The sequence below is a fragment of the Chiloscyllium plagiosum genome, chromosome 14 (genome assembly GCF_004010195.1).
Source record: "Chiloscyllium plagiosum isolate BGI_BamShark_2017 chromosome 14, ASM401019v2, whole genome shotgun sequence".
NCBI classification, from domain to species: Eukaryota; Metazoa; Chordata; class Chondrichthyes; order Orectolobiformes; family Hemiscylliidae; genus Chiloscyllium; species Chiloscyllium plagiosum.
Genome location: NC_057723.1, coordinates 5,959,607 through 5,976,112, shown reverse-complemented (window position 1 = coordinate 5,976,112; position 16,506 = coordinate 5,959,607). Strand labels below are relative to the sequence as shown.

Sequence of the window (16,506 nt, the reverse complement as noted above, 5' to 3'; positions counted from 1 at the left end):
GTAAATGTTTGTGGTTAAGCTACTAAGGCTTGATTTGAAAGGGAATTGCAATCTGAGAATTTAATCTCTAATTTTCTTTTAACATACCCAGCAAGGCCAATTTATGATTCAACCCCAACAAAATAATCTTCAGTGATGGAGGCTGGTACAAATAGAACATTTAAAAGGTATCTGGGCTGGTAAATGAATAGAAAGTGTTTAGAGGGGTATGGGCCAAATGCTGGCAAATGAGACTAGATTAATTTAGGATATCTGGTCGGTATGCATGGAAATGATTTTATGACTTCCTATTTATTCTCAATCGCAATTCCCGCTTGATTAAAGCTGCTTCTTGAGCCATTTTTCTTTTTGCTACTTTGTCAGTGCCTGAATCCATGAATTTTAAATCCCGATAAAACCGTGGTTTCCTTTCCTCTAGTTTAAATATTTAACTCTAGATTCTGTAAAACATTTTTTCCTGCCATTTTAATTCAACAACACCACCACCTGCATTTAAGTATCTTCCAAATGGGCAAGAATTATGCAAAGCCAGTGTATGGTCTGCGGGGACTGAATGTAACTCAGCAGTATGTGATGTTTTTCTGATTTACTCTTGTGGCAAATACCGAGAGCTCATGAGATCTGTGCCTTTTCAACCTTGAAAGTGGACATTTCTTCCTTAACTGGGAGATGATGCCAATCCTATAAATTGGGTAATTGTTTAACTCGGCCCAGAGTAGCACCTACCTCTCTGAGTCAGGTGGTTGTTGGTTAAGTGCCGCACGGCTGGAGATGCCATCGTTATTGGGTCCCTCAGATTGGCGTAAAATCACAATTAGAAGAAGAACAACAGTGGGGGTTTCTCCCTGGTGTTCTGGTCAAATTGCATTCCTCAGCCAACATCACTGAAATTGATTATCTGGTCACAATCTTTGGTCATTTGTGGAAATTTGCTGTATCCATAAGGTTCCCCTGAGATGACAGTGATTGCCTTTGACATCAGGCTACATCCGACCAAGTGTGGCATCAAAGAGCCTGAGCAAAACTGGAATCAATGGATATCAGGGGGCAAGCAGGCCACTGGGTGGAGTCATAGTTGGCACATAGGAAGATGTTTGGAGGTCAGTCATCTCAGCTTCAGGATATCTCTGCAGGAGTTCCTCAGGGTAGTGTCCTAGGGCCAACCATCTTCAGCTACTTCATTAATGACTTTCCCTCCATCATAAGGCCCGAAGTGGGGATGTTCATTGCGCAATAATCAATGTTCAGCACCATTTGCATCTCCTCAGAAACTGAAGCAGTCCATATCCAAATTCAACAAAACCTGGACAATATCCAGGTTTGGGATGATGCATGGCAAGTAACATGCATATCATGGAAATGCCAGACAACAACATCTCCAACAAGAGATTGGGTAACCATCATTTCTTAGCATCCAATGGCATTCCGTTGCTGAATTCACCACCACACCCATCTACGAACATCCTCTCCACTCACCACTGATGCACAATAGCAGCAGTATCAAACATCTAGAAAACGCACTGCAGATATTCACCATGGCTGTTTAGACAACAGTTGCAAGCCCCTTCCAAGCCCTCTCACCATTGTGTCTTGGAAATACGTCATCATCAATCCTTCATTGTCGTTGGGCTGAAATCCTGGAATTCCCTCCTAAAGGCATTGTGGGTTTACCTACAGACATAGACAGCAGTGGTTCAAGAAGACAACTCATCCCCACCTTCTCAAGGGGCAACTAGGTAAGTACAATACATACTGGTCCAGCCAGTGTTGCCCACTTTCCACAAGTGAATTTTTTTAAAAAATTCGCATCATCTGTTGGTTTGACTACTTTCATTCTTTCGGTTTCTATCCTCTTTTTTAAATCTCAATTTGTCCCTTTTATACACTTTAATTCTTTAATGTTGTACCTTGTTTATTAGTGTAGTCTTTAGTCTGGTCATCCTTGATGGAATCTGCTTCTAATGTCTACCACATGCTTCATGAATTAACTTGCAGTTAGTTTCTGGTAAAATTGATCTTTTGATCGGAGTTTCAAATTTCCACTCGTGATCCAGTCTTTCTGGTTTATTTGCAAGGCTAATCCTATCTGAGTTAACCACTCTGTCAGTTCTATCTAGTCTGTTTGGTGAACTTTAGTTGTTCCAGCTGACAGTTGCTGAAGTTTGATTTCTCAATAGCATAACCTCTTCCTTAACTTGGATTTTACAGCTCGCAACGATTTAAAGTCCTTGCTCTTTTTTTGAACTGCTGTTAAACTCTTCCTGTGAGTTCCTACCTCTGTGCTTAAACTCAGCTTCATTTTGCATCAACTCTCAATTTGTTTATGTTCTGTCAGGCCATCCTCCAGTCCCTTGTCCCCACATTGTCATTGTGCTTCTAGCAGTCATTACCCAAAAGCTCTGCAATTTCCTGCCCTCTGAAATTACCTCCCCCATCTCTCTTCTGTTAACAGCCCCCTAAATAACTAAAGTTTGGACACCTGAACTAATCTGTCTTCCTTTTCGCTTGGTGTTCTGTTTTTTTCCCGCAGGTACAGCTCCTGCAAAACACCTTAAGAATTTTTTCTGTGAAAAAGACATTCTCTAAACAAATACAAGTTGCACTGCAGCAACGTGCCAATCCTCCTTTGATTGTACTCCCAAAGATGTGATCACTACCGCCTGAAGTACAATGGTAGATGGCAACACCACCACTTACAATCAGTGTGCTGATGAGCCCACGTCAAGTCATACAACATGGAAACAGATCCTTCAGTGCAACCAATCCATGCCAATCATGTTCCCAAACAAAACTAGTCCACCTGTCTGTGCTTGGTTCATATCCCTCCAAACCTTTCCTATTCATTTACTTATCCAAATGCCTTTTAAACATTGGAACTGTACCTGCGTCTACCACATTCTCGGGCTGTTCATTCCACACATGAACCACTCTGTTTAAAAAGAAAAGTTGCCCCTCATTTCCTTTCTCTCTCAACTTAGTTTTGAACAGCCCCACCCTGGGGAAAATATCTTTGTCATTCACCTTGTCTATGCCCCTCATGAATTTTATAAACCGCAATAAGGTCACTCCTGCGTCAACCTTCACTGCAGTGAAAAAAGTCCCAGTCTTTTCAGTTTATTTTTATTTCTCAAGCCCTCCATTCCTAGCAACATTCTGGTAAATCTCTTCTGAATCCTCTCCAGTTTAATAATATACTTCCTATATCAGGGCGACCAGAACTGCACACGGTACTCGAGAGTAATGTGTACAGTTTTGTCCGTGTATTTAAGAGAGAATGTGCTGGCACCAGAGGAAGTTCAAAAAAAATTCCCTGGGCTGATCTCTGGGATGAGTTATACTTCACCGACCAGCCTTGACTGACCCTGCAGTTTTATATACATCACTTCAAGGCAGCAATTGTGATTTTATTTTTAAGATCATTCACTCAACTTTATCACTGTTTCCATAAATCTTAGTTTCAATTCCTGTCTGTAAAAATAGGCATTTAATGAATATGTTATGAATATGATGAAGCTGAGGTAAGCTATGGTGTCACTATGACCTTAGTAGTCATGTGTTAGTGTTCTGTTCAGAAATTGGACTGTATACTTGGAGCATGCTGCGCTGTAGCCTTACCATCATGTAATATGTAAGAGACCACGTTTTTCTTTTTTTTTAATCTACCCGTTGAAGTGGAGATTGGACTGCTAAAACTGGAATACCAGGAAAGTAAGCATTGTGTTACAGAGCTCAAACCTTGTACAATGTTGCTTTTTGGAGGCAGTAAGAGGGGGATTTTGAGAATGAACAACACTAAGAGTATAGTGAAATCAAGAAATTCTGCCTGGCAATAGCCCTTTGATTATAAGTGCGAAGAACAGCAGAGATTGAAAAATATTCAGAGCCTGCAGACTGAAAGCATCTCTCCCATTTCCCACACCCCCTCATGTGCAGAAGAAGACAGAAAACCTGAGAAAGCTATTCATGTACAAAAAGTCCTACGCTCACCTGATGAACCACTGAACCTGAACAAAAGCCATCCCCTTACAGACTACAGTATTTTATCTTGGCAAAAATTGAGAAGTTAGTGAGGAGTAACTTGTCATCTTGTGTTCTATACTTCTAGAATTTTGTTTGCCCTGCTTAAGTACTATGTTCTATGCTCTTTCCTATCCACTGTATTTGTGTTAAATTAGCGTCTTTCGTTTGTCTGAACGGTGATCAAGGGGTGCACATTTTGATTTGAAAGAGTGTTGTTTAAGTTGTATAAATTAGGAATCTTTTGACTTTTCTTGTTTAAAGTTAGTTGTCTCATTGGGATTTTAATACGTATGTAACGTGTTTAGTGTTGGACCAATGGGGCACAATTATGAGTTTGTGCTTCACGGTTAAGTTGTGACAAAAGTTTTACAGTTGCTAAGAAGTTTGTGGTTTTATCAAGATCTGAAAATTAACATTGGAACACACAACCTGGGTATGATCCCCTATTAAAAGGCAGGCTTGCATTTCTGATCTCCAAGCCTGCTGGACACACTTTCCTCACTCTTAAAGAAGGGCTTATGCCCGAAACGTCGATTCTCCAGTTCCTTGGATGCTGCCTGACCTGCTGCGCTTTTCCAGCAACACATTTTCAGCTCTGATCTCCAAACAGTCCAATGACTGAGGTACTTTTGAAGTGTAGTCACTCTAGTAATGCAGTCGTTAATTTGCATGCAATAAGATACCACAACACTGTGGCAGATTGTACATGATATTGATGAGAGGGACATCAATTGTAAGGTCACAGTACATCAGGCAGACCTGTCTCTCAGCATCTGCTCCACCCATTTGGCAGTGTGGTCTCATTTCAGTGAGAGACAGCTGCCTTATAACCTCTAGTTACTTATTTTCACCGAGCATGTCCACTGTTTATTCATAACTTCCCCAGGTGAACCTGCCAATGAGTACATGCAATGTTTTATTCTAGAGGAAGGAACCAAACATTAACAGTCTACGATAAGTAACATTAACTACGATGAGTGACTAGATAATCTGTTTTGGTGATAAACGTTAACAGTCTACGATAAGTAACATTAACTACGATGAGTGACTAGATAATCTGTTTTGGTGATAAACGTTGGATCAGGACACAGAGAGAACTTTCAGCTGTTCTTTTGAGATGAGGACTCTTGTTTCTTATTTCATTTTTAAGATGACCTCTCCAGAGAAGCCAGTGTATTGATGTTACACTGATCAGCACTGGCACCAGGGTACTTAACAAAATGATGTTACCAATGCCTCTGGAGTGGAACTTGAGTCCACATGTCATCTTACTTGGGAAGGGAGAGTGCTACCCATTGAAACATAGATAATGTTCTTTGGTAAATCAGAGGGAAAAAAATGCTGGATGAACTGCAAGGATATATTTCAGGGGAAGCTAGGGAAATTAATGAGCGTAAGGAATAGGAAGATGTATTCATGGGCTGAGAAGAAATAGGATTTGGGAGAGTGGGCAGAGACAGATGAAGAGCAAAATTGTCAGCATGGATCTGTAGGCTGAATAAACTGTTAATGTTTGGTTTCTTCCTCTGCAATAAAACACTGCATGTACTCATTGGCAGGTTCAACTAGGGAGTTATGATGAATAAACAAAGGACTTGCTAATGAAAACGACTAACTAGAGGTTATAAAGGCAGTCGTCTCTCACTGAAATGAGACCCCACTGCCAGACTGCCAAATGGGTACTGTAGATGCTGAGAGACAGGTCTGTCTGACGTACTGTGACCCTACGACTGTTGTCTCTCTCATCAGTATCATGTACAATCTGCCACAGCGTTGTTAGCTGATCAGGTATCTGGGCTTGATCTTAGATCAAATTCCCCATTTCTGAACTCCCTTCTGGGAACTTGTCTGACTGTTGGTGTGTAAGTGTCATTGTGTGGCTCAGGAGAGAGTATCACAGCTACTCCGGGTCCTGCACTCTGCCAGTGAACGGGGCTGTATGTGTGGATGCTGAGGGTTTGGTATTTTCAGGCTCTGTTTGAGCTGTTTGGAACTTGAGCTGAAATAATCAAGAGTTCAAGTGGTTAGCACTGCTGCATCCCAGCACCACGGACCGGGGTTCAATTCCACCCTCCGATGACTGTGTGGAGTTTGCACATTCTCCTCGTGCCTGCATGCTTTCCTTCGGGTGCTCTGGTTTCCTCCCACAGTCGAAAAATGTGGGAGGAAACCTATGTGCCAATAGGTTAGGTGTATTGGCAGCGGGAAATTGCCCAAAGTGTCAAGGGATGTATGGGTTAGGTGGATTAACCATGGGAAATGCAGGGCTACAGAGGTAGGGGGTTGCTCTGGGTGGGATGTTTTTCAGCGGGTAAGTATAGACTTGATGGGCCAATGGCCAGCTTCCACATTGTAGGAATTCAACGATTGTGGAGTTACTTTCCACTCTCTGTTTCCATTAACCCTCTCCTATCCACTGATGCTGTTAACTCACTTTTTAAAATTCATTAGTTCAGTGCAGATTGGTATCACACCATCTGTTTTATGTGGTTCAGTTATCGGGAAGAATTGTTGGATGAGCAAAGACTAAGCTTCATCCAGTTTGTCTTCCACCATCCTGGTGAATGAATGATGACAGCAATGCATGTTATTAACTAATCTCAGCAGCCGATCTTTATTGGTGAGTCTCCGTCAGATCCGGATGAGAGTTCAGGAACCTCCCAGCTGTGTTGAATGTTTGGATCTATGGGTCCAAGGTCTGAGGACCCAGTGCTAGCATCTTTCAAGCACAGAACACCCATCACCTGAATTTCCATTGGGGCTATGGATATACCAATATACTGGGGGACATGAAATGCTTTGATTGTTAATGTAAGAATAACCCATGTTTGTTTTTTAATGTTATGAACCAATATATATCTTTTTCCAATTTTACACACAGCCAGGTCTTCAGGAAGTGGTGGAGTCTTGTCGTGGGCAGAATCTCTTCTTCTCTACTGACATTGACAGTGCGATTAAGGAAGCTGACCTGATCTTTATTTCGGTGAGCAGGCTTAACAGCCCGAGATTTACTGTTTCTCTTGGGGTGTCCTTCCATCTCCTGATTGAGTGAGTTTCAGACCTTCCTGTTCCATCTCTTCTTAATAACTCAGGACGCTGAGACTTGCTTGCATGTTTGTTCTGGAATCCTGTCAAGGGAAGTCTCCTTGTTCCCCTAAGGTAGAAATAATCAGAATTTTTGTGAAAGATTCTCACGGTGGAGCTCTGTTGCATGTGGCACCAGCTTCCTTCCATGAGACAGGGAGATTGATATACTGTGACTTGGGCCTTGTGTCAGAAGCAGCAGTAAATGTGAGATATATTCATAGAACACCTAGTTCCCAGCTCTTTTAAGAAGAGTGTAACATTCTACACTGTTTGCTTCAGCATATCCTTCTTTTAGCTCTCTGTCCTCCACCAAAGAACATCGAATAATACAGCACAGGAACAGGCCCTTTGGCCTACATTGTGCCAAACATGACGTCAAATTAAACTAATCCCTTCTGCCTGCCCTTGCTCAATACGCCTCCATTCCTCGCATATTCCTGTGCTTATCTAAAAGTCCCTTAAACACCCTTTACATATCTGCCCCCACCACCATCCCTGGCAGTGTGTTTCAGACTCCTACCACTCTCTAGGTTTAAAAATAATTGCCGTCATGTCTCCTTTGAACTTACCTCTTCTCACCTTTTAAATGCATGCCCTCTAGTATTAGACATTTCAACTCTACAGGAGGAGAAAAACTTTGACCGTCAACTCTATCTATGCATCTCGCAATTTTATTGACTTTTATCGAGTCTCACCTCAGCCTCTGCCACTCCAGAGAAAACAACCTGAGTTTTTCTAGCCTCTCCTTATAGCTCATTCCCTCTAATCCAGGCAGCATCCTGGTAAACTTCTTCTACACCCTCTCTAAAGCCTCCACATCCTTCCAGCAGGAAGAACTTTTCTCTACAGTGAATGCCCTGGAATCCACTGCCTGTTCAGGTAGTGTAAGGGAAGATGCTCAATGGTTTCAGAAGGGAATTTAATGAGCCTTTGAAGGAAATCTACAGAGAGGGCGAAGGCATTGGGTGTGCGAGTGGGACTTGCTGGATTACAAAGCAAGGAGCCAGCACTAACTTGTTGGTTTGAATGGCAGCTTTGTGTGTTCTAAGTCACTCTGCAATTCTGTTTACTCTACAAAATGCTTCACTCTTTTGAACACCTTTATTAAATATTTGTTGTAACTTTCACTGCTCTGAGGAGGATAATCCTAGTTGTTTTTTGTACCCCCCCGACACAACCAAAGATTCCCATCCAATTCTAATAAATCACATTTGGACCCTCTACAAGGCCTTGACTTCTTACATCTGAATTGAAACTGAGATCTAACTGGTGACGTTCCTCTCTTCCTTTGGTGATTGTAAATAGGTGAACACTCCCACCAAAACCTTTGGGATCGGAAAGGGTCGTGCCGCAGACCTGAAGTACATTGAGGCCTGTGCCCGGCGGATAGCAGAGGTGGGCAACGGGGGCAAAATAGTGGTGGAGAAAAGCACAGTGCCAGTGAGGGCAGCAGAGAGCATCCGGAGGATATTCAATGCCAACACCAAACCCAATCTAAATCTTCAGGTAGGAGTCCACCTTTTTGCCTTTATTTATTCATGGGATGTTAGTGTTGTTTACTTCCCAGCGTTTATCACCCATCGCTAATTGCTCCAGAGAAAGTGGTAGTGAGCTGCCTCCTTGAATTGCTGCAGTCTGGGGGGTAGCAACACCAACAATGCTGTTCTGGAGGGAGTTCCAGGATTTGATCCAGCAACAGCAAAGGAACAGTGGTATATTTCCAAGTCAGGTTGGTGAGTGGCTTGGAGGGCAACTTGCAGGGTGTGGTGTTTCCATGTGTCTGTTGCCCTTAACCTTCCAGTTTGTGAAGGTCAAAGGTTTGGAAGATGCTGTTGGAGGAGGCCTTGGTGAGTTACTGCAGTGCATCTTGTTGATGGTATCATGCTGAGTGTCAGGGACACTCTGTCATGGCTCAGCTCATGTCCAACCGCAGCTGAACCTCCAGGTCTTAATTATGGATAGGTTGATTTATAATGTCCAGACGTAAGAAAATCGCCTTTCAAAATCACTAAAGATTTTTACAAACAGCCTGTGACCATCAATCACTGACTGCTATATTTCCTGCTTTTACAGCAATGTGCTAAACAACCAAGTAAATTGTTTTTCCTCTTTTTTTTGTTGTTTATTTTTGCAGTGCTATTAGTTAATGAATAAATATTGATCAGGCAACTGAGCAGAATTCCTTACACTATGTATTTTTCATATCCAACTGAGAGAGTAGGCCTGCAGGGTCTGTGGTTTAATGTAATATCAGAACCTGAAGGAGAGTCATATCAATGTTTCCACAAACTGCCAAGTTTCTCCGGCATTTTCTGTCTTTATCCTTCCTTGGGTGTGATGCACAGAACCCTCTGCTCACCATCACCCCAGGTGTGGCCTAACCAGGGTTTTGTTACCTGAGGCAGGACACCTTTTCCCTTGAATTCTAATCTTCTGGATTTAAAACCCAGCTTTGGTTTGTCATCAAGAGAGTGATTACCTGATATTGTTAGTCCTTGGTAGAAGAGCTCCTGTACAATGCTCAAACGTAAAAGAGTTGAGTGTGGCTCAGTGTATTTGTGTGTGAATCCTGGTATCTCAAGGTGCTGTCTAATCCGGAGTTCCTGGCTGAAGGCACAGCAATTGCAGATCTCAAGAATCCGGACAGAGTTTTGATTGGTGGAGATGAGACTCCTGAAGGGCAAAAGGCCATTCGGGCCCTCAAAAGTATCTATGAACACTGGGTCCCAGAGAACAAGATCATTACAACCAACACATGGTCATCAGAGCTCTCTAAACTGGTGCGTAGTATCTTAATAAACTACATCAACCTCTTTCTCAGTTACGTTCATGCCTGGGTGCCCTTGGAAAGGGAGCATGTGGTGTCCACTAATACCTTTGAGGCCTTTAGGCAGGCATCACTGGGGGTAGAGTGTATTTACAGTTACATTTTGATTTTTGCATTCTTCCCCTCTCCCTACCTCTCCCTCACCTTTGCTCTGCATTGTTCTTAATGGGCTTTGCATTTAATTGAATCAGTTGGACAACAGTGGTGATTAACTGCAGGTGGTTAATAGGTGGGGAAAAAGTATCATAGGTGATTGAGGGGAAGAAATATTCAGAGTCGAAGAGTGTGGCACTGGAAAAGCACAGCAGATCAGGCAGCATCCGAGGAGCAGGAGAATCGACGTTTCGACATTCCTGATGAAGCCTTTCCTGATGAAGGGCTTATGGCCAAAACGTCAAGTCTCCTGCTCCTTGGACACAGCCTGACCTGCTGTACTTTTCCAGCACTACATTCTCGACTCTGATCTCCAGCATCTGCAGTCCTCACTGTCCCTGAGTCGCAGAAAGAAATGTTCAGTTGTGCAGACAACCACCTCTGGATATTAAATAAAACCATGATGTGTTTTAGATTGGGGGTCCTCCAGGGATAAGATTTGTGTTAGCCTTCAGTGCAAAAGTTACTATCAGATTGTAGAAAGGGGCAGCACTGAACAAAGTCCGTGATGTCTGTGCACAGCTGGCCAATTCATCCGAAAGCTTTGTAAATGTTTCTTTCCAAAGAGAAGTTACTCATGAATCTGCTGCTGGGTCCTTTTCATTTAAGTGCACAGTAAAGGGGGTGACACAGTGGCTCAGTGGTTAGCACTGCTGCCTCACAGCGCCAGGGACCTGCATTTGATTCCACCCTCAGGTGAATACCTGTGTGGAGTTTGCACTTCCTCCTGGTGTCTGCGTGGGTTTCCTCACAGTCCAAAGATGTGTAGGTTAGGTGGATCGACCATGCCATATTGCCCATATTATCAAGGGATGTGCAGGCTAGGTGGGTTAGCCATGGGAAATGTAGGATTACAAGGATAGGGTAGGGGGGTGCATCTGTGTGGTATGCTGTTCAGAAGGTCAGTGTGGACTTGATGGGCTGAATAGCCTGCCGTTGTAGAGATTCTATGATAATAAAGTATTTTTTGATTTGCATTGGATTATGTCCATGACCATGTATTTTATGTACTGGGGGAATCCTACAAAAGGTTAGAATTAAAGTCAAATCATTAGGGGTTAAGTCAGCACACATGGTGAAACTGTTACCCCTCTCCAGAAGGCTGGAACCTGGGGGTGGAATTTTTTGATATTCTGCTTGATAGGTTTTTGTTGAGAAGAGTGTTAAAGGATATAACCGAGAGCTGGTAAATATGGTTTGAACCTGTGGATAATTTTTAAATTGGGAATGATGTGCTATGCAAAATAATAGAGATGGTGGTGTAGTGGTAACTTAGGAACAGAATCTGGCTTTAAAATCTACTAAAGGTGACCATGAAACTATTGCCAATTGTTATGAAAACTGACCTGGTTTATTAATGTGGAAATCTGCCATCCTTACCTAGTCTGGCCTAGATGGCAGCTAGTGAAACTTAAATTCTGTGATCAAGTTTGGAATTGAAAGCTAGGCTGTGCATTGGTGACCAGGAAACCATTGTCAATTGTTGTCAAAACTTATCTCAATCACTAACATCCTTTAGGTGAGATAATATGCTGTCCTTGCTCAGCCTGGCTTGTAGAAGCATAGAGTCATACAGCACAGAAACAGACCTTTGGGTTCAACCTGTCCCTACTGACCAAGTTTCCCAAACTGAACTAGTCCCATTGCCTGCATTTGGCCCATATCCCTCTAAACCTTTCCTATTCATGTACCTGTCCAAATATCTTTTTACATGTTGTAACTACCTGCATAGGTACACAGATTGCAGGTTAGGTGGATTGACTGTGCTAAATTTCCCATAGTGTCAAGGGATGTTGTGGGAAAAGATCTGCCACCCTGCCTACCCACAATAGGCCCACACAGAACATAGGAAAGCAAACTTGGCCAAACTATACCAAAGAGGAGAAAGTGAGGACTGCAGATGCTGGAGATCAGAGCTGAAAATGTGTTGCTGGAAAAGCGCAGCAGGTCAGGCAGCATCCAAGGAGCAGGAGAATCGACGTTTCGGGCTTATGCTGCCTGACCTGCTGCGCTTTTCCAGCAACACATTTTCAGCAAACTATACTAAAAACGCCCAGAATGCCTCAGATGAGACCAAGCAGGCTGACGAGTGAAACCAGACAGCACTCGCAGACAAGGGAATACACTTCCCAAAACACACTAACAATACCCGGTCAACACAGCTGTCCCAAAGCCCTGAGGGCAGGCTTATAACGAAGCAATATCAAAGCCACACAAAAGAAAGGTCAGACAGAGAGGCACCAAAGGACCCTGCTCCCAGGACAGGAACAATGTACCCAACTATCCTGCGAAGAAGACTGGAATCTCCTGACCCATTGATACTGTCAGGATGTAGCATTGTATCGAGAATCAGGACATTCATCCGATAAGTGTTTTCCAATTAGCATCATTGAAACTAGATTACTCCATTTCAAGATACATTGTGTCTTGCCCCATTTCTAATTGACCTTCTTGTACAAGATCATTATAAAACCTGGCTTCATCCTCAGCTCGAAGAAGAGAACCCTTGGTCTACCTGCACAGACTGTCTGTTCTGTGTCAGCCTAGACAATTTCTCTTCTCGTGATATCGCTTGTAATAAACAGCTTGTCAATTTCACCTGATCTGGTTTGTGTGGTCATTGTTTTATTGGGCTAATTTCTCTGACAGATGTGCAGGCTAGGTGGGTTAGCCATGGAAAATGTAGGGTTACAGGGATAGGGTAGGGGTGTGCGTCTGGATGGGATGGCTCTTCAGAGGGCAGTTCAATCCATGTAGGAACCACCCTCTGTGTGAAAAAGCCACCCTCCAGGTCCCTTTTAAATCTTTCTCCTCTCACCTTAAAATAGCGTCTCTAGTTTTGAACTCCTCCACTCTAGGGAAAAGACGTTTGCTATTCATCTTCTCTATCCCCCTCCTGATTTTATAACCCTCTATAAGGTCACTCCTCAACCTCCCTACGGTCCAGTGAAAAGAGTCCTAGCTTATCCATTTTTTCTTTATTCAGGAGTTAAGTCAACTCTGGGATGAGGTGTCACTGACTAGGCCTTGGATGCTGCCTGAACTGCTGTGCTCTTCCAGCACCACTAATCCAGAATCTGGCTTCCAGCATCTGCAGTCATTGTTTTTACAGCATTTATTGCCTACCCCAGAGGGCATTTGAGTCAAATGCCCTGCTGTGGATCTGGAGTCACAGTTTCCTTCCCTAAAGGACATTAGTGAACCAAATGGGGTTTTCTGACCATCAACAATGGGTTCATGATCACCATTAAGCTCTTAATTCCAGATTTTAATTGAGTTCAAATTCTGCCATCTGCCATGGTGGGATTCACACCCAAGACCCCAGCTCGTTACTTTGGTCACTGGGAGTGATAATACCACTAGGCCATCTCCTCTCCATACTCCAGGCCTGCAGTGATGTGGTTGACTCTTAACTGCCTTCTGAAATTGTCCAGCAAGTCACTCTATTAGGAATGAGCAACCAATGATGGCCTTATTAGGGATGCCCAGATACTCGAATATAGTGGCTGATGAAACATCTATTTTTTGTTTCTTTTCCCATCACCTCCACCCTGTTCCTTACTGCGACCTGACCTTTGTATAGGCTGCCAACGCCTTCCTTGCTCAGCGGATCAGCAGTATTAACTCGATCAGTGCCTTATGCGAAGCAACGGGGGCTGATGTGGAAGAGGTGGCCCATGCCATCGGCACTGACCAGAGAATCGGGAGCAAGTTCCTAAAAGCCAGTGTTGGTAAGGACCCTGTTACATAGGCTTCTCGGAGCTGTGAAATCTTTCTATCCAATGATGACACTATTATTTAAGCTGCATTAAGCCTCCTGCCACACATTTCATCAAACCACATCAGCACCATAATTATTCCTTTTTACATCATGTCTTTATCTAGCGTCCTGTTACATGTATTGGTGATACTTGTCACAAGAACTCTCTGTGATAGCAAGTTCCATGTTCTAACTACCCTCTGAGTGAAAACATTTCTCCTGAATTTGATTTATTACTGACTATTATTATATTATGGCCCCCTGGTTAACAAAACCATGTCATTTCTGGTCAGCTCAGGTTACTCCTGTCCTTATTCAGTATCTGTAATGACATTCACCACAAATCACATTAACCTGACAGGCCAGTAATTCTTTCTCCCATCCTTCTCAATGTAATGAAGTAATATTGGCACATTTACAAGCTCGTGGGTTTCCTGAATCAAAAGGGCTTGGGGAAAAAGGTATGACTATTTCTGCTATAGGAGAAAGTGAGGACTGCAGATGCTGGAGATCCGAGCTGAAAAATGTGTTACTGGAAAAGCACAGCAAGTCAGGCAGCATCCAAGGAGCAGGAGAATCGACGTTTTGGGCATAAGCCCTTCTTCAGGAATAAGGGCTGAAAAAGGGCTTATGTCCGAAACGTCGATTCTCCTGCTCCTTGGATGCTGCCTGATCTCCTCCCAAGTTACTCCCCACTGATTGTCAGTTCCCTTTCTAATGAGTGTTAATTTATTCCATAACATTTCCTTCAGAATTGTCTATTTCAATTGCAGGCTTTGGGGGCAGCTGCTTTCAGAAGGATGTTCTCAATCTGGTTTATCTTTGTGAAGCTCTCAATCTGCCAGAAGTGGCCAGGTACTGGCAACAGGTGAGAATCTGCTGAGGGATGAGTGAAATTGTCATGACTCGAGTTGGAAGGTTTCCAAAGAAGCAAGATAAGGGTCTCTGGATAAGGGGTCGATCATTTAGGACTGAGATGAGGAGAATTTCTGACTTGGAGAGTTGTAACTCTTTGTGGACTCCATCATGAATTTTCAGCTAAAATCAATGAACTTCTGATTTCGGGACATCAATGGATTAGGTTGGGTGGAGCAGGTGAGAATGTGAAGTTGAGGTATTGTATCAGCTGTGACCATATTGAATTGTAGAGTAGATTTGAAGGGCTGAATGGCCTACTTGTGTTTCCATTGATTGGCTTTCTATGTCCTCAAGTGGAAATCAAAATTATGGGAACATAGCTGTATGTCAGTCTGAAGATCTAAAACCAAATTGGGGAAAAGGATCACTATAAGCCCAAAAAGGAACTTGAGTAACTTCTTACCCATGCAATGGAATATGGAACTCACTCCCACCGGGATTAGTCAGGATGAAAAGCATACATATATTTCCAAGGAAACCGCAAATGAGCAGGAGATATGTGAACAGGATGAGAGGAGTTGGATTGGGTGGAGGCTTGTCTACAGCATGAAATCTAGCAGAGACCAGCTGGGCTGAATGGCTTCTATAAATTCTCTGTAATCCTATGTGGCAGGTGATCGAGATTAACGATTACCAAAGGAGAAGGTTTGCAGCGCGAGTAATCGGTTGCCTTTTCAACACCGTCACCGATAAAAAGATTGGTTTGTTGGGGTTTGCCTTTAAGAAGGACACAGGAGACACAAGGTACAGTTGGTGAATTTGCTGGGGTGTTTGTACAGAGTTTACACTGCGATTACACAGTCCTACATAGATGGACCCTGTTGTTAATTCACTACAACCTTTGGTTAGTCCTTTGCCATTTGTTCTGTGATATCATTGTCAGTTAATCTTCCGAGCCCTCTATGTTATCCTAGACCTTTCCTTTTATTCTCACGACCTCTTTCCACTTTTGACTGTCTAAAATCCATCACAATTCTATCTCTAATCCTGGGAAAGTCTTCATCAACTCAATATTCACTCTATTTCTCTCCCCACAGATGCTGCTAGACCTGCTGAGTTTCTCCAGCACTTGGCTGGCTTTATTTGAGTGTCATAACCCATGTTGTTTTGGGACCTTTTATTCATTCATGAGATGTGGGCATCATTTGCAAGGTCAATCCAGGACAGGAGGTCATTGTCCACATTGGAACCAACGACATTGCAAGGGAAAAGATTGAGATTCTGAAAGGAGATATCAGAGAGTTAGGCAGAAATTTAAAAAGGTGGTTCTCAAGGGTAATATCTGGATTACTCTCAGTGCTACAAGCTAGTGAGGGCAGGAATAGGAGGATAGAGCAGATGAATGCATGGCTGAGGAGCTGGTATATGGGAAAAGGGTTCACATTTTTGGATCATTGGAATCTCTTTTGGGGTAGAAGTGACCTGTACAAGAAGGACAGATTGCACCTAAATTGGAAGGGGACTAATATACTGGCAGGGAAATTTGCTAGAACTGCTTGGGAGGATTTAAACTAGTCAGGTGGGGGGGGGGGGGGGGTGGGACCCAGGGAGATAGCGAGGAAAGAGATCGATCTGAGACAGGTACAGCTGAGAACAGAAGTGAGTCAAACAGTCAGTGCAGGCAGGGACAAGGCAGGGCATGCAGGACTAATAAATTAACTGCATTTATTTCAATGCAAGGGGCCTAACAGGGAAGGCAGATGAACTCAGGGCATGGTTAGGAACATGGGACTGGGATATC

The 16,506-nt window shown here is 43.2% G+C and overlaps 1 protein-coding gene across 3 annotated transcripts in view; it reads left to right on the top strand.

The window, feature by feature from the left end:
- Window positions 1–16,506, top strand: part of LOC122556434 (UDP-glucose 6-dehydrogenase-like) — a 45,432-nt gene that overhangs the window by 12,895 nt on the left and 16,031 nt on the right. For all 3 annotated transcript variants that reach the window (XM_043703079.1, XM_043703077.1, XM_043703078.1), the window contains exons 3-8: window positions 6,902–7,003; window positions 8,413–8,613; window positions 9,690–9,887; window positions 13,671–13,818; window positions 14,621–14,715; window positions 15,379–15,509. In XM_043703079.1, coding sequence (XP_043559014.1) covers window positions 6,902–7,003; window positions 8,413–8,613; window positions 9,690–9,887; window positions 13,671–13,818; window positions 14,621–14,715; window positions 15,379–15,509 — 875 coding nt within the window. The remainder of the gene's footprint in view (window positions 1–6,901; window positions 7,004–8,412; window positions 8,614–9,689; window positions 9,888–13,670; window positions 13,819–14,620; window positions 14,716–15,378; window positions 15,510–16,506) is intronic.